The 23,962-nt window shown below is 37.2% G+C and overlaps 1 protein-coding gene across 9 annotated transcripts in view; it reads left to right on the forward strand.

Annotated features, from left to right (window-relative positions):
- Positions 1-23,962, forward strand: part of myof.1 (myoferlin, gene 1) — an 83,959-nt gene that overhangs the window by 24,805 nt on the left and 35,192 nt on the right. For 4 of the 9 annotated variants that reach the window (XM_031904680.1, XM_031904683.1, XM_031904681.1 and 1 more), the window contains exons 4-19: positions 3,219-3,327; positions 4,039-4,135; positions 9,010-9,164; positions 9,874-10,002; positions 12,249-12,311; positions 12,960-13,010; positions 13,207-13,237; positions 13,365-13,480; positions 15,078-15,204; positions 16,225-16,328; positions 17,005-17,073; positions 17,170-17,213; positions 17,998-18,080; positions 19,117-19,167; positions 22,443-22,564; positions 23,470-23,583. In XM_031904680.1, the coding sequence (XP_031760540.1) occupies positions 3,219-3,327; positions 4,039-4,135; positions 9,010-9,164; positions 9,874-10,002; positions 12,249-12,311; positions 12,960-13,010; positions 13,207-13,237; positions 13,365-13,480; positions 15,078-15,204; positions 16,225-16,328; positions 17,005-17,073; positions 17,170-17,213; positions 17,998-18,080; positions 19,117-19,167; positions 22,443-22,564; positions 23,470-23,583 (1,465 nt within the window). The remainder of the gene's footprint in view (positions 1-3,218; positions 3,328-4,038; positions 4,136-9,009; positions 9,165-9,873; positions 10,003-12,248; positions 12,312-12,959; positions 13,011-13,206; positions 13,238-13,364; positions 13,481-15,077; positions 15,205-16,224; positions 16,329-17,004; positions 17,074-17,169; positions 17,214-17,997; positions 18,081-19,116; positions 19,168-22,442; positions 22,565-23,469; positions 23,584-23,962) is intronic. The other 5 variants (XM_012965820.3, XM_012965825.3, NM_001128651.1 and 2 more) reach the window with 2 other exon arrangements.

Raw genomic sequence — 23,962 nt, forward strand, 5'->3', positions numbered from 1 at the left:
ATGGCCACCTTTAGTTGGGATCAAGTACAAGGTTCTGTTTTATTATTACAGAGAAAAATCATTTTAAAATTTTTTTAATTATTTACTTATAATGAAGTCTATGGGAAATGGCCTTTCCATAATTCAGAGCTTTCTGGATAACGGGTTTCCAGATAAGGGATCCTATACCTGTACTAACAAAATGCAAATAAAGTCAATTCTTATTTTTAGCACATATTTAAATTGACACAATCCATTGTATTTAAGAGTAACAAGAATGTTTAATTATGCAATGATAAAATAAAGTCCATAGCATCTTGCACTTTAATGAATATAACTCATTTGATTGAGACCTGGGGTTTACCAGATAGAAAGATAAACATTTAGGGGTGTTCTTTCACTACCCATATGGGCAGCTTAGCTACCATCAAGTACAAGGCAAAAAATTGTATATTTTAAATAGGCTCTATGGGAAATCGCCTTCTTGCATTCTGGAACTTTTTGGATAATGGGTATCTGTGCTTGTGATAGGCAGAGCCTGAAGCAAAGCAAGTTATACTTCATCGAAGCAATGAAAAGCTCTGCAACATAAGTTCCATTACCTTCTTATTTCCGTTAGGCAAATACAATATAAAAATATGTTTAGGTGACATTAATAGTGAATAACCCTCCAGTTCAGGACTGCTGTCAAAATTATGCCCTTTCTAAACTTAAAAGTTGTCAGATAAGATCCTTGATTTTGCATTCAGCTATTACTACTGTTACCCATACTACCAAAATGAATATTATGTACGTCTTCAAGACCACTCCAAATAATAACTTCACTTTACTATTCTTTTTATTTTTTGCCATACCTACATTTCAGATATCAGATATCTGTTAGATAAATGAGGAAGAATTTTAGACAAACCATTTCTGAGATGAAATATTTGTCCTTTATACATATCTCTTACCTTTATGTTTAAACTCTAGAATTTTCTGCCACAGAGCACAACCTAAAGGCAGGCGTTTCTGCAGGGCAGTTGCAGGTAGTAGCTTGTAGGTAGGCTTACACACTACATGTACCTGCTAGGTGTGAGCTCCTCACCTTAGCTGTTGCCAGGTGGCAGCTTCCCAAAGAACAAAACCGAGCTGGCAAAACCCCTAAAATCTGCTAACTTCATCTGTTCTAGGGAATCTTTTCTTCCTAGTGCCCTGTTTGCCGTTGTGCTGCTTTCCTGCTCTCTTAGCATCTAACATAATTTGCCCCTAGGCATTGTGTTTTATTAAATAAGGAATCACTTGGAATGGAGATTAATAAAGGTTTGCGGAACATTCAGTAGCTTAGTAGCTTACTGTACATGTACCAAAGAGATCTATTCAGTCATTCTAGAAAAATTAGGGGTAATTTACCGACCTTCGGATTTTTAGAGCTAAAAGTCGCAGGAAAAAAAGTTGTCTATGAAGATTTTCATTCATCCAGGTCATGGTATATCTAGTATAAATAAATCTAAAGCAACTGGACTTGTTTGGTAATCATTGAAGACGTCACCTTTCTGAAGAGTTACATAGTGCCATAGTGATTGGATTAGTGGAAGAGTATATATGCTGAGGACTTCCCATACTAGTCAGTTGAACTGAAGAAGCTGCTCGGATGAGTAGTGAAACGTCTTCAATGATTACCAAACAAGTCCAGTTGCTTTAGATTTATTTATACTAGATAGGAAAAAAAGTTGCAACTTTTTTATGTGTTCAAACTGCTAAAAATCCGAATACGACAAATCACCAGCTAGAACTTGCCAATATCATGTAGAAGTCAGTGGCAGATGTCCCTCAAAAAAAAGTTTTAACACTGTTTTTTGTGCCTCAATTCAAAAAATTCAAGTTTTCATGGCGATAGTTTGATAAAGTCACAGTTTCTGCAACTTTTTCCCGTACCCACTTTTTCAGTTTGAATTTTCTAGTAAATGTCAGACATTCGTGGAAATAAATTTAATGTTTTAGTAAATCTGCCCCCTACATAGAACATAATTATTAAGCAACATCTCTGAATAAATGATATAAATAGAAATGTTACTCCATTAGCACACAAACCTATTTCCTTATAGCTCTCATTTTCTGGTAACTGCTGCAACAAAAACAAAAGTCTGAATATGAAAGATTAAGATCTGTCTTATAAGAAGTAAATTTAATAGGTAATAGGTCCACATTTTTCTTTTAGAGTTACCTATTCCTATCTTGACTCATATGACAGTATATAAAAAAATCCCTACTGACTGAAGTTAAACCTACAGATAGGACTGGTGTACCTGTAAAGGGGCCTTTTTATAATGCCAAAAATATACAAAACAGAGGTATCTATGGGGGAGAGGGCCATCCCTGAGTTTACCCCTCAAGAAGAACACGGGCCAGAGAACCCCATAATGAATGTAGTTTAAGATCCGAACAACTGTTAATTTTCTGTATCCTGATTATAACTAAACCACACCCTAGTCACAAAGGCTTTAATTCTATAGCACTAACAATTAATCCTATATGCTATAAGGTTGATGCCTTTCTTCCTGTACAGTCAAATTTTGATTTTACATTCATGCATTTACACCATTTTTGTGGTCCCACCAATTCCATTGCATTTCAATCCATGCTCTTCCTGCATTGTACCCCAATTTGTTTTGTTCTACAAATGGCTGTTTGTTCTTCACAAATGTTATTTTTCATTACATTTAGCTGTTTAAAATTAAAATAGGTTGTGCTTGCAATTACTGTTCGATAGTTTCCAGTTTGATTTAGTATATACAATTTTTTCCAGTAATCCTAACACAACCAAGACATATTAATCACAGAGGAATCTGCAAATTGTTGGACACATTGCTGCACATTAAGCATATTTATTATGTGTGTTGGGTGCAGCTGGAATTTGTCTAAAAGGGGAGTAAGAATGTAATAATCACAAGAGGCTCAATTAACCTTCTTCTTTAGGACTCTTGAAAAAGGGATTGTGAAAGCCCTACATTCCAGCAAAGTATTCCGTGCTCCATTTAAATTTGCAAATACTGCATTACTTACTCCAGGTCATGTAAGGAGTAAGGTTAAGAGCAATGCAGATTTAATTTGTTGAGACACAGCCCCACCCAAGTTTGTATTTACACATACTAGACCATTGATGTTGAGCCTGAGGATCTCCAGGCGGTTGCACTGCTGCAAGTTCTGGCATTATTATTTATAATTCCATAAAATGTATTCCTTTTTTTTCTTTGCAGGTTTATTGGAACCATAGTTGTATCACTAAAAGAATTCTCTGCTGGCCAAGTTCGATCACTTCCATTCAAAGGTTTAGCTTTACAGAGTGAAAAAGGACAACCCATTGGTGTAAGTGCTTCAATTTAATATTAATATGCCATATTTATCCGTTATGCCAGGCTATCCTATTGACCTTTAGTAAATTTATGAAGTTATGCTATAGCTAGCAATTTCATTTGAGAAAAATAGCAAATATGCTTAACTGGTAATATGTGCACTTCCACATAACATTGTATTTATAAAGCTACAACAAATTTTGCATAACTAAACAAAATGGAGATGAAGACATATCGACTATACAGATCAGTAGGCCAAGCTTATGAGAACTTCCATAACGTTTCTGCTATTTTATAGAAAATGGAAAGTGCATTATTCATTTGCTATAAAAGTTATACTATGGCTCAATGTCCTTTAACATTTGGGCCACTAGGCACTCTATATGCTTAAGAAGGAATTCCCCTGATATAACATTGTAAATTTTGGCCTATGGCACGCATCACTAACTTGAAAATTCTCGAATGTATGTGTTTTGAGCCTGAATAGCAAGTGAGCATTTAAAATGAATTCTGTTAACCAGGGAGAGATGCTGGGCTCTTTGGCATTAACAAGTTGAGCCAAATGCCTTTAATTTGGCCTTACACCATAGACAAAAAGCTTTCTATAGCATGAACAAATCCTTAAGGGAAATGCTTTAAACTCATGTGTTGTACATTATTTTAAAGGCACAGATCTTGACAGAAATTATTTCCTAAAATAAGGGGTTTTTCTTTCTCTACACAGTCAACCATTGATTTAATGATTTCCTATGAACCACCCCCATCTGCTATTAGTAACCCCACAGACCCAGGAGGAACTACAATTATTCAAGGAGATGGAGGTAAACATATTTAATTGTACAACAAATACATTTGTAAAAGTGGAGATATTTCTGTCATGTAAACAAAAAGTCCCAGTCACCTCTCTGTTTATAGCACTGGCATTAAATCACATTGTAGTTAAATGCAAGACACTGTAACATTGGCAATAATTGCTAGCTATTGTAAGAAAATTGGCACACACAGGAATGGGCAGAAACATAAGCATGGCGTTTACCCGTACTGTTCTAATGTATTTATAAGTCCCAAAACTGGGTTGTTTAATGAGCAGCTTAGCAACAGCAGACTTACGTTTCACTTTTCTGATTGGGCTAAATTTATTGGGGTAATGTAATAAAAAAGTTTGCCCACATCTAGTAAATCATAGCAACCAATCCGATGTTCATTTTTTAAAGAGCTGACCAGTAAATTCTACCTTCTGATTTGCTATAGGTTACTAGACAGGAATCAATTACATTTTGTCTCCTAAGAGCTTCGTTCTGGCCAGTATTTGTATGTAACATACGTAGGAAAAAAGAATACACTTAACTGCCATATATAAAATGCAATTATGGCTATTCTTTTTAACTATTTATATTGATTTAGTTGAACCATGCCCTGCATGGGGGGGGGGGGGGGGGACTGGAACAACTATAAGTAGAGCTCGATCCCATTACAAAGCATGAAGATGTTTTCTACAACTACATACCAAATCCTATAACTTGAAAGCCATCTGTTTTGCATGTGGATATTTGTCACCACAAATTCTCATGAGACAAATCACAGTTAGAAAATGCCTGATATATTCATGTAGTAGAGTATATAGAAAGGTTATTGCTTTGAAAGGAATGCCTGTGGCTCTTACTCGCCAACAGAAAGTTGGCCTAACCTTTTACCTTAATGAGTTATCAAACCTGGAAAAACTGGCTTAGCCAATAATGTAAGGGCCACAGATGATCTTTGTCTGCCTCATAAAACCTTTTCCCGCCTCCCGGCCACCTGCATAATAATTTGCCAACATAATAGTCCACCCTTCCCCCCCAGTTCTGACGTTTATGGTAGCTATGGATATCACAACATTAACAAAATAGCTTTACTACAGTTATCCTGATCTAACCTGAGGTGCATTTGTCTTTTAGTTAAAATAAATATAGGAAACACATTTTTCTGAATGTAAACACATATTATTGAGTAAATATTATTTTTTAGAACATTGATGAGAAAATTAAAAGTGGAAAAGTAGATTATGAAGCATTTCACCAAGAGTGTGCCAACTTTTGAAATTGGTAATGTTGGCAATCTTGCTAATCTAGTGAGGTGGGAACCTCTGCATCTGTAACTGCTATAGGTGCTGCTCTTATGAAGTAGGACCACGGAATCAACTTTCTCTATAGTTGTAGAAATCCCTCATCCCAAGGAGTGTGGGGGCAGGTTGCTGTGTGCACTCTGAAAAATGTTTGCCGATGGGGTAGTTACACCACTGCTGTAGCTGACATTGGCTGTTGGAAAAAGGAGTACCACCCTTGCACTATCCACCCTTGCACTACCCTGCTTTGATACAACAGATTACTGTATAAATGAATGATCCAAAATATGGAACTGTTCCCAAGGTAGGGTTGAGGCTATGTTAGTACTGTGTAGATATTTTATTACTGAGTCTAATATTTGAAGTTTGTAAAGTCTTAATATTTCCATTACTTCTCTTTCTACTCCTATACATACTGTGGATCTGTATGAAAAGAGACGTATCAGTTTGCCAAACATATCAGCTAGATGGGAACTATAAATTGACATAGGAAACATGCACTGCTCTTGATAACGATGATCTGCTCATTACAAATGTATCCTGAAAGACAACATCAAAGGTCTTGCTCTTGAGTGTAATTTATTCCTGCATGTCTGCCAGACAAACCTTCCCCACTTTCCTGTCATTGTACATATAAGTTTATTGTATCTTGGAAAAACAAGCACATTTTGGATGAGTAAAATATCATAATGAGATTCTGTAAATCACAGTGAACTCAAATAGTATTAGCAGCACAAGAATAGAGTGCTGATCCATTATACAGTGCAATACAATGTGTGTTGATTGCTTTCTTTTATATTGTATATATAAACAATTAACAGTAAGAAAAGATGAAACCTTGGGTTCTCTTGAACAAAGCCCTAATATGGGACCAAAACATTGAGTTAAATAAATCTTTTGTCCATCTTAAACTTTTGTCATTTTCAAATCTATTTGTGCCAACAACAACATTATTTTTGGAATACATCCACATTATGTATTTTTTTTTAGATAATTTTATACAAAAATGAATATTTGTACGTGTATACTTAAATTCCTTCAAAGGAAGTATATTATATACCCACACGCATAATACCTATAGTGATGATGTAGATTAATATGAAACTATATATTTTAATGTTAATAATAATAATAATAAAGAAGTGAATATATGCAATCACAGGCTGCCCGGACTGGCAATCTGTGGGTTCAGGCAAATGCCAGAGGGGCTGCTGTAAGATGCCATAGACAGTGACTATTTAGTGGGCTGGAAGGGGGGGGCTGTTTGGGCCTCTGTGTACTTGAAATACCAGGGACTATATTGAATCATATTAAAGTCACACAGCTTCTATTTGCATTGAAAAAAAGAACAACAAATTATGGCTGAGTGATTTGCTCATTAAACAGAAGCAATGGAATAATGAATATTTCCAACACAGGGATGGAATTCTGATCTTCAGTGTACTCCAATTTGATCTAGCCCCTATGCATTAATTGGTTTTTCTTCTGGACGCACATTTGAAATCAAATATTGTAGCAGGTTAACACATCAGTGATGCAAAGAGAACTGTAATGCACTTTACTGCATATGAAAGACCTGTTATGTGTTTGGTATTGTGTCTTTGAGATCAAAATGAATTCACCATGTCTTTAAATGGAAGCCATCAGATCATTCAGCTTGTATCTGCACTGAACAGGCACAGTAACTTTATAAAAAACTCCCCTGTTTTCTTCCTTTTGCCTCTATTAAAAATGTAATGGGAAAGGTAATGATTTAGTTTTTTCCGTTTGTTTAGGCAAAGTAAATGTCAGGATAAACCTGTTCTCCTGGTCAGATTCTGTGTGTGACTGAGTATTATTTGTACCTTGTGTCCATTTAGGAGAGGATAGGCCATAGCACAGTTTTAAAGTATATCAGTGGCTTTCGGTTCAGTGGGTTTTTGCAGAGCATGATTATATTTGTATTTCATGCATGTGTATTTATGTATACAAAAGAGCACTTCACTACAAACAAGTGTAGTAGTGAGAGTAAATCCATAGAAAGGTGTGTCTCTTCCAGGGAAGCATTGTGCCTGCTTTATACTGTGGAAACATCTACTGTATCTATCTATCAATCTATCTATCTGTCTGTCTAATTTTATTTTCTTCTCTAGCAGTGGGCAAATTTCAATATGTAGGGACCAATGCCTAAACAAATGTTCCCACAGACATCCCAACATTCAGTGTTCTCTTTTTTTTTTTTGTTTTTAACTGACCAATGGGACATTATGTAATAGCAAGGGCAAAGTTAACTACAATACTAGAACACATCTTATTTGTTGAAATGGATTACTAGGTCTGCTGCAAACTTTGCTGATAATCCGTGAAAGTTAAAGACAGCTACTGTTATGACTGTAGAGTAATGGATAGTTAAAATTCAAACTAATGACCCTCACATTTAAAGCAGTCCATAACTCTGCCCCACCCTACATCTCTGAACTCATCTCTAGGTACCATCCAACCCGCTTGTTACGCTCCTCTACTGACCTGCTCCTTAACTCCTCTCTCATTCCCTCCTCACACGCTCGCATTCAAGACTTTGCAAGGGCTGCCCCCCTTCTCTGGAATTCACTCCCACAAACTGTCAGACTTTCTCCCAAACTTTCTGCCTTCAAGAAATCTCTAAAAACGCATTTTTTTTAGAGAAGCTTACCCTAATCTAGTTTAGCAACACCCTGTGCCACACCTCTCACAACTCTGGTCATGCCCATTCCCACACCTTGTGTCTCAACCCTTTCTCCTTGTAGATTGTAAGCTCTTTTGGGCAGGGCCCTCTTCACCTCTTGTATCGGTTATTGATTGCTTTATATGTTACTCTGTATGTCCAATTTATGTAACCCACTTATTGTACAGCGCTGCGGAATATGTTGGCGCTTTATAAATAAGTGTTAATGTAATGTAATGTCTCTGTTAGCAAATAATCAATATGGGTGGCATAGAGGCTCTGCGGTTAGCACTTCTGTCTTGCAGCACTGGAGTTTCAATCATGCGTTATCAGTAGGGATGCACCGAATCCAGGAGTTGGTTCTGTGGCCGAATCCACGGTCCTTGGCGAACCAAATCCGAATCCTAATTAGCATATGTTAATTAGGATTTGAAGGATTAAATGTTGCCGCGTGAACATGGAAGTGGAAAATTTAACCTTTCCGTATCCTAATTAGCATATGCTGATTAGGATTCGGTTCAGTATTCGGCCAAATCCCATACAATGGATTTGGGGGTCCGGCCGAACCTGAAAAACTGGGTTCCGCGCATCGTTTGTTATCAGCCAGAAGTTTGTCTGTGTGGGTTTTAAGTATCTTTTCACACGCTCAATCAAAATAATAGCAGGTTAATTGCAACTTGATGAAATTGTCCTTAGCGTGCTGTTTGAATGTGATGGGAAACTTAAACTGGATCACAATAGGGGAGAGTTATTGTTACGTATATTTTGATTTATTATTGTCAGAAGATAATTAGACCAAATCTAATTTGTTCATTTGTATGAAAAGTATCCAACGTATATAGCGGTGTTATTAAAAATTAACTGGTGACAATACAGATGTTTACATAAGTGTTTTTGTGCCAATTTAGAAAATGATGAAGAAGAAGACAGAGATATTGTGGATGCTGGGTTCAACCCCAGTGTTCCTGGAGCTCCTGGACAAACTGACACCCAGATCGCTCGGAGACTTGTTAAAGGAAAGAAAACAAGAAGAATCCTTTCAAATAAACCTCAAGACTTTCAGGTACTTGAGCCTTGAGACCAAGAAGTAGCAATTTAATGTACTCTTGAGATTTTCCTCATTAATAGGGAAAGAAAGCAACTACTATAGGTTGATGATGTTCTGTAACACCACAATTAAAATATAATAGAACCCTTTTTACATCATGTAGAATCATTTTTAAACACATTACACTGATACAGCCATCAGTGTAATGTGGGGGGTGGGGGGTTGGCAAATCCGCAGACCCCATGTTTTTGTTTATTAGGAATATTGTGAAATAAAAACCATAACTAGAAATAGTCCAGATACATTATTGAAGGGCTACCACAAGTAGGATTTTAGGAATTTTAACATTGGTAATGTAATATGCCTATATGGCATGATTTTTGTTAACTAATACAGAGGTTTGGAAAGTCCTGTGCTATTTCTGCCATAAGGCAAGTGTCTCAGACGGCATATTACCATAGCAAAAAGCTGCCCTGGAGACTTTAAGACTTGAGTTTACATATAACCATAAATTTGGCTTTTAGTATAGAGAGAACAACTCTGAGGCCATCTAGTTGCTGCTTTAGGCAAGAAGCGCATCTGGGAAGGTTTCTAGATGTTAGGCAGGTATCACTTAGATAAAAGGTTGAACTTGATGGACGTGACTTGTTAAATGTCTTTTTGTGTCTTAAAGTCATAATATTTCTGTTATGCTGAGCCTGCTTGTTTTTTCTTAATCTTAAAGATACGCATTCGGGTTATTGAAGGACGTCAGCTACCTGGTAACAATATCAAACCTGTTGTTAAAGTTAGTGTGGGAGGTCAGACACACCGCACAAGAATCAAGAGAGGAAATAACCCCTATTTTGATGAGGTAAGGGGTTGTTCACAAACTGGCTAAGCCATAGATGAGAAACAAACACTGTTTAGCAGAAAAAAGTATACTTTTCATACATTGTTATGGCCAGAGCTCTTGGTGGGGGCTTGAAACCCTTGCAGGGTAGACTCAGACTGAAGGCCAGTTGGGTGAGATATAGGGATGGAACTAATTCCTATTTGTAGTCATTGATACACCCAAAACCCCATCTTGAAAGTAAAATTAGGGCTGCTTTGTCCTGGTTTACATCTTAACTCTCAGATTGATCTTTAAGTGTCTCTTGCTTTCAGTCGGGGTTCCTCAAGGCTCTGTCCTGGGCCCCTTACTATTTTCTCTCTGTACTTCCTCACTTGGCAAACTAATCAGTTCTTTTGGCGTTCAGTACCACCTCTATGCTGATGATACTCAGAACTATCCTCTCATAATCTCAACTCAGAGCTCCTAACTCGTGTCTCTTCCTGTCTGTCCGCTATCTCTACTCTACTCTCTACTCTACTCTAATAATTCTACCATCACCCCATCTTCTCAGGCCAGGTGCCTTGGAGTTATCCTCGACTCTGCCCTGTCCTTCACTCCTGATATCCAGTTACTTTCACCTAAGAAATATTTCCAAAATACGATCATTCATTATCAAAATTCTTCACTTTCTTATCATATCATGCCTAGACTACCGTTACTGTCTGCTAATTGGTCTTCCCCTTTGGAGACTGTCCCCTCTCCAGTCCATAATAAATACTGCTGCCAGGCTCATACACCTCTCCAACCGCTCCTCCTCTGCCATGCCACTCTGCCAATCCCTGCACTTACTTCCCCTACCATCCAGGATAAAATTTTAACTAATGGCTCTCAAGTTTAAAGCAGTTCATAACTCTGCCCCACCCTACATCTCTGAACTTATCTTTAGATACCAATCAACCCGCTTGTTACACTCCTCTACTGACCTACTTGTCAACTCCTCTCATTTTACCTTCTCAATCACTCGCATTTAAGATTTTGCAAGGGCTGCCCCCCTTCTCTGGAATTCACTCCCACAATCTGTCAGACTTTCTCCCAATCTCTCTGCCTTTAAAAGATCACTAAAAACCCATTTATTTAGAGAAGCTTACCCTCATTTAGTTTAACACAATAGGCTGCTAAAAGCAATACCCTGTGCCACACCTCTCACATTGCTTGATTCTGATCTTGCCAATTCCCACACCTTGGGGCACATTTACTAAGACACGAATCTGAACCGAATTGGAAAAATTCCGATTTGAAAACGAACATTTTGCGACTTTTTCGTTTTTTTTGCGATTTTTTCGGCGTCTTTACGACTTTTCGGAAATTGTCGCGACTTTTTCGTTACCAATACGATTTGCGCAAAAAACGCGAGTTTTTCGTTGCCATTCCGAAAGTTGCCGATTTTTCGTAGCGTTAAAACTTGCGTGAAAAGTTTCGCCTTTTTCGTAGCGTTAAAACTTAAAAGGTGCGACGTTTCGCGCAAGTTTTAATGCTATGAAAAAATCGCAACTTTTTGCGCAAGTTTTAACACTACGAAAAATCGGCAGATTTTGCGCAACTTTCGGAATGGCTACGAAAAACTCGGGTTTTTTCGCACAAACCGTATTAGTAACGAAAAAGTTGCGACAATTTTCCTAAAAAAATCGCAAAATACCGATCATTACGAAAAAAACGCAATCGGACGCATTCGGCCCGTTCGTGGGTTAGTAAATGTGCCCCCTTGTGTCTCAACCCTTTCTACTTGTAGAGTGTAAGCTTATTTGGGCAGGGCCCTCTTCACCTCTTGTATCTGTTACTGGTTGCTTTATATGTTAATCTGTATGTCCAATGTATGTAACCCACTTATTGTACAGCGCTGCGGAATATGTTGGCGCTTTATAAATAAATGTTAATAATAGCAATTTATCTGATATCCTAGATATTCATTAAACTAAAGCTTAATGTCTGATATACTGTACCTTTATTTATATCCTTGCTATGAGTTAAGGGTGGGATCCTAAACAAAGACTGAACTGCTAAGAGGGATTGAACTGAAAGTCTGACATTAACTGCCTTAAGGCCTTTTAATGCTTAGCCACATACTGTAAATGCTTACAGAAAACCAATTTGATTCTATTGATTTTAGTTAATTGAAGAAATTCTAAGACCTCCAGTGTACTGGTATTATTTTTGCAATGAATAGCTAATTACTTTATTCTTTGTTGGCAATTGTAATGTTTATGTTCTTTCTCCCCAACAAACAGATCTTCTTTTATAATGTCAACATGACACCTCTGGAACTGCTTGATGAATCTGTAATATTTCGGGTAAGAAACAAACAAGAAATAAAATCGGAAGACTAAACCTCATATTTATTTTAATTTGTGTCCCAGTAACTGCAACATAAATGCACACAACTACAGAGAAAAGTGTTTGGGGAAGTCAATCTTCAGCTCAGGACACAAAATAACTGCTTTTAGCTAATTAATTTTAGGATATTTGCTGACTTGTTCAGGATTTGTAACTTGTGGGTTGATATCACTTCTCAGTATTAGCTATTAAGTACAGGTATAGGACCCGTTATCCAGAATGCTCGGGACCAAGGGTATGCTGGATAAGGGGGTCTTTCCATAATTAATCTTTCCGACATTAATTAAACCCCAATAGGATTTTTTTTGCATCCAATAAGGATTAATTATATCTTAGTTGGGATCAAATAAAATGTTCTGTTTTATTATTACAGAGAAAAAGGAAATCAATTTAAAAATCTGAATTATTTGATTAAAATGGAGTCTATGGGAGACAGGCTTTCTGTAATTCAGATCTTTCTGGATAATGGGTTTCTGGATAATGGATCCCATACCTGTACATGGTGGCTGAAAAAACGCGTTCATATATGACTCTGTTGAATGAAAATGGCATTTTATTAATATGTTACACATTTATATTTGAATATTTTCTCTTTTTTTCTGCAGTTGTTCAATTCTGGTTCAATACGAGCTGACAGTTTAATTGGAGAGTTTAAGGTAAATGCGAATATAGTATTATAGTGTTGTATGAACCTCATGGCTGTTCCATAGACTAAGTGCAGCTATGTATCCTAGAATTATTACTTAAAATATACATATGAGGAAAGTAATGTAAAAAGGGGCCCCTGTAGACAACCCAATAACTGTCTTAAATTAACTAACTTCATTAACTTTTTTATTTTTGTCTCATCAGCTTGATGTTGGATACATATATGATGAACCAGGTGAGCTCTTTCTCTTTGTTTTTAAATCTTTATAATACACTAAAACTTCTAGTAAGTATGTTTACAGCCTGAGACCACAGTAAGATTCTACAAGCGAATACATTTTGCTCTAACTCCCATGTTGCAGGCCATGCAGTTATGCGAAAATGGGTTCTTCTCAATGATCCTGATGACTCTAGTTCCGGTGCAAAGGGATATCTGAAAGTCAGCATGTTTGTAGTTGGGACTGGAGATGAGCCGCCTGTGAGTAAATATTACTTTTATTTATCTAATGTATCTGCCTATGTGTAATTGTAAGTGGCCAATGCCATAGAATAGAAATATCTTTCTGCAATCAGCTACTTGCAAAATGATCATGATAAATAGCAGAATGCTTGCTTGTTTTGCAAAGAAATAACTTTTGACATGGTACCCTTGCATTAATCTTCAAAGCCATGCTCAACTTCCATCGTTCTCAATATCCAGAGCAAATAAAAAAAAAAAAAAAACTTCCATGATATGAAGAGAAAATATGTTTTAACTTTCTACATTTTAAATTGGCCAGGAAAGATTTGGTCTGCGTTGAAATCATGATACATACTAACATACTGTATATACTCGAGTATAAGCCTAGTTTTTCAGCACCCAAAATGTGCTGAAAAAGTCACCCTCGGCTTATACTCAAGTCGGGTGCCATGGGTCCCTCTAGACTAGCACCCTCTCTCCTTTGTGTGCAAATTAGCCCACCTGCAACCAGACCCTCCAGTGCCCTGGCCTAGGCTCCCACTAGCAATACTTATTTCCCCTTATATCTCCTTCGGGACTGGGTCTGCTGCCAGTTTGCCAATGTGCAATGAGCGTGGGGTAGTACTCATATTGTTTTTGTTGATCCTCTTCTCCGCTTACAGAGTTAGTTTACTGTTTTTCTTTGAAATAAATATTGAAAAACATATACCCCACTGATGCCTCAATTAATGTAACTTTATTGGTATTTATTTTGATTATTAAAACTTAGCAGTAGCTGCTGCATTTCCCACCCTAGGCTTATACTCGAGTCAATAAGTTTTTCCAGTTTTCTTAGGTAAAATTAGGTACCTCGGCTTATATTCGGATCGGCTTATACTCTAGTATATACGGTATCTGTTAGATTTTCTTAACATACATTAAAGGTGGCCATACACGTTTAGATTTTAGTCTTCTTCCGACAAAGGTTCGGATATCGGTTGTACATTTAAATACAACACTAACATTCAGACTGAAATTGTAGGATAAAGCTCCAAAAATAACAAATCGGAAGATGTTCTGAATATGAAAGAGTTGGCAGACACCAATCGTACGAAAGTGACTTCCTGGAAATGCATTGCAGGTCCCTCAAGGATATCGTCCGATACACAATACATGTGCAGGTCATCCGACTGAAATTTTCAAACCTGTCAGATTGACTAAATGACCGATTGCCATGATAAGAAAATTATTGTGACGATCATTTGGAGCCCGCACACTGTCTGGACATCACACTAAACTATTAAATCAGTGTGTGTATAGCCAGCTTAACTCTAGCAGGCACTGGTAATCAGTGATCAAACGTAACATTTATAAATCCTACAGATACATGTATGAAACCAACAGATCTGACAAATACAGGTGCAGGTTAAGGTACATGTGCAGAAATTTTGGAATGTATTCCATGAAAATGTGAAAACTGTAAGCCTTCTATAATGCCTCTTTGATTTGGTTTGTAAGGGAACTATATCTGGCATTACAACAAGGAAGCGGTGTCCTTGTAACACAGATATTAACTTTATCCCTTATGAAATGTTCCCATTTCTAAAAATCAGTTTGTTATATGTAATGCCTGCAGGTGGAAAAACGAGACAGGGAAATGGAAGATGATGATGTTGAAAGTAATCTGTTATTGCCTGCCGGAGTGGCACTGCGATGGGTGACGTTCTTTCTTAAAATTTACAGAGCTGAAGATATTCCCCAAAGTAAGTTTTTTTCTTGTCAGTAATGTCACCCAAAAAAGATTCATTTAATTTTTCAAAATGAGAGAGGTTTTTTACATCAATGCTTGAAAAACCGATGCCCCTTTTGCTTTTCTTGGACTTTAAATAGCAAGGTCATTATACAAAAATAAATGTTACAAAAAAAGTTTCTTTTTTTACCTCATATTAAAAAGCTGGTGGATTGCAAACTCCATCATCCAGCCATCAGCTTGCACTGAGAGGGGTATCTAGGCTACACTGCAGGTTTCAAAAACCTATTTATAGGTACACCACACAGACAGGTTTAGTTTACATCAGGGGGGGGCAAACTTTTTGGCCCAGCATCCTGCAGCTCCACTACCCAGAATCCTGCAGCTCTACTCACCAGCATCCTGCAGCTCTACTCCCCAGCATCCTGCAGCTCTACTACCCAGCATCCTGCAGCTCTACTCCCCAGCATCCTGCAGCTCTACTCCCCAGCATCCTGCAGCTCTACTCCCCAGCATCCTGCTGCTTCTGTCCCTGCGGCATCCTCCGACTTCTATCCCCCCGGCATCCTTTTATATGGTTGCACTCCGTGCGTGCTGATGTCACGCGCACCCACGGGGCACAACCAATCATGGCCCATATTTCTTTTATGGGACCGTGTCGGCAGGCCGGATTAAAAAGGCCAGCGGGCCGGATGTGGCCCGTGGGCCATAGTTTGCCCACCCCTAGTTTACATGCTTGATATACAGTATGCACAGGCATTGTAACCTCTTGTTTTAGTATTTGTTTTAGCAGCTGTCTACACCGAGAGGCTCACAAAGTATAACACTTTTTAAATCCATTCTAATAAATTGGGAAATATGGTCTAATAAAAAAAGCCTCATACCAGTTCCATGTTAGCATTTGTATTAACTACTATTCCAGTAAAATATGTTTTGGAGGATTCCTGCTGTTGTAATAATAATCCTGCTGTTTTTTACTGTATAGAATTTGAACTTTGCTGTATTATAGTAAGTTTGGCATTTCTCTCTGCAGTGGATGATGCTTTTGCACAGACTGTCAAAGAGATATTTGGAGCAGATTCAGACAAGAAAAATTTGGTTGATCCATTCGTGGAAGTGTCTTTTGCTGGGAAAAAGGTAAGGACATTTTCTCTAACCAGCCATCTCGCGTATGAACCCATGTGTCAAAGAACAGGGCTGAATGCCCATGGGCCAAATTGTTATGGTCCACAGCATAGCCAGGATCTACAAATTACTTCTTGTATGACATGATTTTATAACAGGGGTGGGCAAACTACAGCCCGAGAGCCACATCCGGCCCGCCGACACGGGCCCCTTTAAAGAAATATGGGCCCTGATTGGTTGTGCCTCGTGTGTGCGCACAACGTTAGCCCGCACGGGGCGCAACCATATAAAAGTATGCTGGGTGGGGACAGAAGTAGGAGGATGCCAAAGCAGTTGCATGGAGCTGTGCCGCCGGTCCCTGGGGGAGTGATGGCGGATGCTGGGAAAGACTGGGGGGAGGATTCTGGGGAATGAAACTTGCGGCACGATTATTGTCAAATTTCTTGCTTGATCAGTCAATGCTGAAGAATAGTAAAAACAACCAAAATACATTATAAGGGAATTCTCTGACCATATTGCTCAGTCTGTGACTGGTAAAATGGTAAACAATAAAAGAATAACTGTACAGAGAAAATGTTAAGTACAAGTTCATCACATTGTGAATGTGTGGTAGGGTTTTTGTCAACAACCAACCCTATTACACCTTAAGTTATATCCTCCTAAAATGTATTTGTCTTTCATTTTATAGGTGTGCACAAACAGAATTGAGAAAAATGCCAATCCTGAGTGGAATCAAGCTGTGAATCTCCAAATAAAGGTTAGAATAATGCAAACCATAAACTGCCTCCATGCTGTAACAATATATAATTATTGTACAATCTCAATACTGAATTGCTATATCTTTTCCTTGTAGTTTCCTTCAATGTGCGAGAATATAAAGTTAACCGTTTATGATTGGTAAGTTCACACAACAGTACCCCCCCAAGCCTTTTGAAAAAGCACAGCAGTGGTTGAACATTGCCATTTCTGGCTGTACCACATTCTGTTAGACATTTAACAAATGTAAAACAATCTAGTAATTAAACAAACTTTTTTTTTAAAAAAAAAGTCACATTAATCTGAAGATTTTTTTATTTTATATGGATAGTAAAAATGATGCTGTACTTTGTATAAAATATGAAAAACACAAAATTGACCTAAAGATTTGCAAAAATGCAAAAATGTTTGCAACCATTTATTACCCAGATAATAAAGAGAATATATGGGTTATACTCTTGCCCTGTGTATTCACTACTTTAACCTCCATCTGTAAGAAAGAAAGGTATATAGATTAGAATAGCTTGCCTATATAATACTGTATATAAGCAACAGAACAGCAATGTTGATGATCTACTCTTACTGAATGTAGATGTCTCTATACTGAATGAACATGAAATCAATGTTCTGCCAAAATAAATCCAAGTCTTGTAGTACTGTGCTCTGTTCTGATCTGCTTCTTTATTTCTTATCTATTCATTTATACTTGACTGGAAAATCCCACAAAAACTAAACACATTTCTGTCAAGTAATTCTCAACAGGATCCTTTTATGTTCTAGAGAGGCTTTTAAAGATCTCCACAAAGAATCCCCCAGCATTGTACATAGTCATGCAAGATTATTCTTTATATTTGAATTTCCTTTATGTATTTGTGTGGTTTCAATAACAATGACATCAGTCTGACACATACCAAATTATATTCAGGGATAGACTTACTAAAAATGATGCGGTAGGAACAACATGTCTAAGTCTGTCGAAGATTGCAGCTTCTGGTGGTGAAATAGAAGGTAAGTTAAACAATCAACGCACCATAATTAAATACAGATTCCATTTTACAGGTCTATGATTTGCAGAAGATTGCTGTTGACTCCTGAAGAGTGGATACTATGGGTTCTGTCACTGTTAAACCAGAGCCAATAATTAAAATGATTACACTAAACTGATTTGTGCCTTTAAAAATCTGAAGCATCAATGGGTGGGAATTGCTGCAGCAACAAATACAGTCTATGTATTATATGAATCACTACTGTACAGGAAAACAATATGTGGTTTTTTAAAACAATGGTTCATCACTTTATATATTAAAAAGATACACACGGGTCATTTATTAGCACTGGGCAAATATGAACTTAGACAGTAATGCATGGCAACCAATTGAATTGTTGCTTTCATAATTCTCCCTGCAATCATTGATTGGTTTGCATGGTTACTGCCCAGGTGCAAAAGGGCCCAATGTTGATAAATGAGCCCCGTTTATGGCTTAACATCATATTAATTACTGCTATGAATCTAGTGGGAAAGGTGCTGCCTATCGTTTTCGAGTATTCGCTGCAAGGTAACTTAAGTCAACAACTACTGTTGTTCATTATATACAAGGTTATTTTTCATGACTTCAGAGACTCATAGACAGAGCACAGCCTTTGGTTACATAACTAACTGCGATGTCTGTTAATATAAGGAACACTAGAATGCTCATCAAGTCTCAGAAGACTATTATTTTATATTAGATGTGTAAGCTTTGTAAATTACTGACTGTTTTTGAATGTTTAATTTCATATTAAAATCAACTCTTCGCAGAAGTGATGAACACAATACTGCTATATCAGGAGAGGCTTCCATCCTGGGGACTACATTGCACAGAACAGATATTCACATTATAGGTTCTCCTAAATAAATCTCATGGGCTATAAATATGTAGTACACGTGACACTACATAAATTATAAAATGATGCGTTAAAATTGCTTCCCTGGAATTTGAGATGCATGATATGATTTAATGCTCTATAAGATGTAATGTTCATTTGTTCTCTTTTTATGATATAGAATATGACTCCACAGGAACTGGGTCTTCATCACTGGAAGGTCTATATGTTGGTGTGTCATGATTTTTAATGTCCACTGTCCAAACTGTTAAACACACAGGGAAATATCTTAACTAATATTAATATGGGTGGGAGAAGCTTTATTATGTTTCAGCAAACATAAAAAGGCTTGCAATTGAGTCTTGTGCTAACTAAAGGGATGTCTAATCCCAGCCAAGGGAGGTCTCTATTGCACAGTGAGGAGTCCTATAGACTAGCACTGTCAAGAAGGTATTCACAACCCTTCATGTGTTGAGCTTGAACTCACACATTACTCTTACTATGGATGGTTGAGGTTGCAGTTGAGTAGCTTAAACTTGGCATAGCCATTGAGAGTAATAAAGGGGAAACTTTTCACAAACGGAACAGTTTTGACACTGGAAGCAGCATGTTGTGCCTGTGCTGCATGGCTATTCTTGTTACTGCTGAGCATTGTGTTACTATTGTATGTGCCCCGAGTCATTGTTGGACAGTTTAATTGCCTTTGTTTATTGTAATACTAATAGTTAAGCTATTTTGACTGTAAATCACATGACTGCAATTCATTAGTGAATACTAAGACAAGTCCTATAATAAGTAGGAATTTGTAAGTATCACTAAATATAATTATTATACATTGTTTAGTATGATTAGTTCTTCAGCTTCTATTTCCTATGTTCTTCCTTTTTAATTTGTGTGAAAAGTTGTATCCCAAGGATAAATCAACCACATGTGTCTTTATAATGAAGTGGGGCACTGCTTGTCTGCTTGTTGCTTTTCCAATGTGCCTATCAAATCCTTGTATGTCTGAAATCTTTGGTTTCCATCCTATAGTGCATGCTATAGTGTATGGAGTGGTGAAATTGCAGATTAATACCAAAGTTTTTATTGACAGTAACTTTCTCCTTTCTGCATAAAGCGTTATCCAGGACTTTTAAATGTAATGGCCTGGGCCCATATGTGCTAAACCGCCGTCCTTTAACAAAATGTCATTAGCTTGGCAGAAGCCAATTCTGAACATTGTGTGTACACTGGCTACATGTCTTAAAAAAGGGCAGCAAAGTATAGGGAAAAATACCACCACTTTTAACAACTGTTATCCTGACTAAATATTCAACTCATGTGACATGAGTCCATAAGGTTCACCAAGTTATAGCTGCAGAAGCTGTATATACATATTTTATCTTGGCTGAAGCATCTACATATCAATCTACCTGGTGGGAAGTGTGCCCGTATCACACTTAAAGGTATTATTAGACTAATACATATCTGTGGTGGCAGTAATAAACATTGTTTAATGGTAAGGTCTGATGCTTGGAATTTAAAGGTATTAATGATGGAGGGAGAGGGCCATTACCTGTCCTTCTCAGGACATGGTGGGATGAGGTGATTATCACTAGCATAGAGTGTGCAACTTAAGTTGTAAAACAGCTTTTTGTGGTCCCTACACCCCACATCATTGGAGCGAAGCTCTGATGGACATTATGGTAACTATACCAGGGCAGCTCTTATATATACTGTATATATGTCTTGGACCTCAGAAATGATGTATATTATGTAGTTCACGATTTGATAAATATTTAAATGTCCTTTAGAAATGAACAAAGAATGGTGGATTTTTTCCATGGTGAACTCTAATTCCACCTTTTTTGATAAATATGTCCTTATATACTATTAAAAACTCCAAGGAAAAAAATGATTTCACTAGCCAATTATGTGCTGAAATAATGAAGGTTTGATACTGATGTGAGTACTGTTGTACTTTAGTTCCCCCTGCTGCAGTCCATTTTGTAACGGGACTGCTTGCCAATTGGCAGAAGTGCACATTTCCTGTTTTCATAATGGCCAGCAGATGTACTGAGGGGAAAAATACCCCCCGTGTTAATCTTAGTGTTCTAATATGCAAAAGGCCACCTGATATAAATTCTATTTCTGTGATTATTGTGCTCTTAGAAAAAGAGGAATTGGCCATTTTAGAAAATGGAAAAGTTTGGCATAAGTGCAAAATCAGCAACAAAAACCACTAAAATAAAAGTGCTTTAGGTTTCTGTCTTTTGTCTATTAACACTTCTAATTTTGCCACCATATTGCAAAAAACTGCATTTATTCAATATTATTAAAGGAGTAGTTCACCTTTTACTATGTTGTGGACAATGATATTTAAGGCAGTATGCAGTTGGTCTTACTTTGTGGGGTTTTTTTTTTAATGTTTTTCAAATTTTGTCCTGTGGCTCTTGAGCTTGAAATTTCAATGTTTATCTGGTGTCATTTTCCCTAACAGCCAGGCAGTGGTTTAGGAAACAAGCTTATACAGAATGTAAAAATGTAGCACTATCTACTTGAAAAGCAGCTGTTTTTGGTTGCTAGTGTCAGTGACCCTGATAAGCACACATCAGTTGATGTAAGTATGCAGAAAATAAAATTAAAAATTAAAGTAGATGCTAAAAATGAAGACCAACTAAAAAGCTGCTAATAAAAGAATTATCTATATCATACTAAAATATTATTTAAAGGTGAACACCTCCTCCAAATGTACTAATGAACAAAAACTAATATTTGATATCATTATTATAGCCTGTCATTATTAAAATAATCATTCTACTAAAACTTCATTTCATCCAAACAGAAAATGGTATACAACATGTCATATAAATGTAATTCTTCATTAGACTGATAACAAATTAAAGTAATTCAGTAAGGGCCATCAAACAATTACTTCAAAAATCCTATAGCGAGACAGATTATACACATACTTGGGAACTCTAATGCTGGGGTCCCCAACCTGAGCCACATTCAAATATAAAAAGCATGAAAAATGTACACATAAGGGGTATGATTGGCTATTTGGCAGCCCCTATGTTGACTGGCAGCCTACAGGAGACAGTACACTTGGCTTTTATGCAACCAAAACTTGCCCCCAAGTCAGGAATTCAAAAATAAGCACCTGCTTTGAAGCCACTGGGAGCAACATCCAAGGGGTTGTGAGAAACATGTTGCTCCTGAGCCACTGGTTGGGGATCACTGCTCTAATGTATTCAAAGGTACAGTATGGTAAATAGAACCATTTGTTACAGACTACTTGTACTTAATTCTGTCCTTACACACCAAAATATATACTATAATTTCCCAGTTTCAACAATCAAGGAATGTTTTACTGTAGACCATCATGGACCCTGAGAGTTCCCATGTATGTTTATACACAAGATTTAATCACCTTGAATTATTCAGATAATCATTTAGCAGTAATGATTTTAATTATTGTTTTGTGATTGCTATAAATAAATAAATGTTGCTATTCTTTCTAAACAGCAACCACAGAAAAGGAAGTAGGGTTTCTGCCAACATTTGGACCTTGCTACTTGAATCTTTATGGAAGCCCAAGAGAATATACAGGGTTCCCAGATCCCTATGATGACCTGAATTTTGGGAAGGTAATGTGTATTTCTGTCTACTGATATTGGCTTTACATGTTTTGCAGTATAGTGGTCTGTAAACTATTTTTCACCTGGTGACTACAGTGTGCTCTAATATGGTAAGTGGCCATGGCCTTAAAGATCAGGAGAATGAAATGCTTTCAGTATGTACCCCACTGTGAGTACAGTGACTGTAGATCAGTGAACACAGAACTTAGATAAACTCCTGAGCTGCTGACAGACATCAGGGCAGCAGTTTTTTCATATTCAATTTTATGCCAGCTTTTACTGCCCTTTGCAAACAAAGCCATGGATTTTTTGAGAGCTAGGTTCATGGTCCCTGTAGCTTTTAACCCCACCTGCAGAGATGAATCCATTTTATGGGGGGGGGGGGGCAGGAATGCCAACCTTCCCCACAAAGGGAAAAATTGTTGAAAAAAAGGGTAAAAGCTTCATTATGTAGCATTTGGATTAAAGTGCATACATCATTATTGCTCAATATGTAAGCCTCTAGATGTTTTGAATTAGAACTGTAGAGCTTCTTACAGAACTGGAAACTGTAGTTCAACAAAAGCTGGAGCATGTAGATTGTAGATTACTGATTTACTTACATTTTCCCCCTTAGCCCTATTGCAGTGCATTAATAGTGAAAGATGAGCCCTCACACTTATATGTCTTTAAAATGTTAAGTCATCACCTAACCATATAATGTTTCTTTCCATACCTTGGAATACTGTTTCTGTTCGGTTATCACAATGTGTCTGAGTTTTCCAAATGACCCTTATGACTTAAGATTTTTTTTTTTTTGTTAACATTTTGAGTTCAAATGATATTAACTTTGGTATTAGCTTCAGAAATGTTATGACTTGGACTTTGGAATTTATTATTGGTATACCCCACAATAACATGGTGTGTGTTTCCAGGGGGAAGGTGTTGCTTATAGAGGACGTGTTTTGGTGGAACTCACTACTAAACTGGATAACTCCTCAATTAAAAAGATTGAAGACATTTCTAGTGATGACATCCTTGTTGTTGAGGTAATTGTTTAAACTGCATCTGAATGCTTAATAAAGTCTGCATAAATGCTGAATTGCTATTATTGTGTGTATGCTACACATCTGTCATTAGAGAGACAGATCTGAAACGTCAGTGTTATATCCTGCGCTAAAAATGAAAACACTTTTACTTTCATTCTTCCTATGCAGCGTCCTGGTCCTGCTTTGAGTAGGGATGCACTAAATCCAGGATTTGGGTTTTTTTGGCAGGATTCGTCCAGATCCACTTTCCTGGCCGAACCAAATGTTGTGTCACGTGAACATGGAAGTTGAAAATTTTTCATATGGCGACCTTTAACCTTTCTGTAACCTAATTGAAATATGCTAATTAAGATTTGGAATCGGTTCGGTATTTGGACAA

Source organism: Xenopus tropicalis, chromosome 7, assembly GCF_000004195.4.
Source record: "Xenopus tropicalis strain Nigerian chromosome 7, UCB_Xtro_10.0, whole genome shotgun sequence".
Classification (NCBI taxonomy): domain Eukaryota; kingdom Metazoa; phylum Chordata; class Amphibia; order Anura; family Pipidae; genus Xenopus; species Xenopus tropicalis.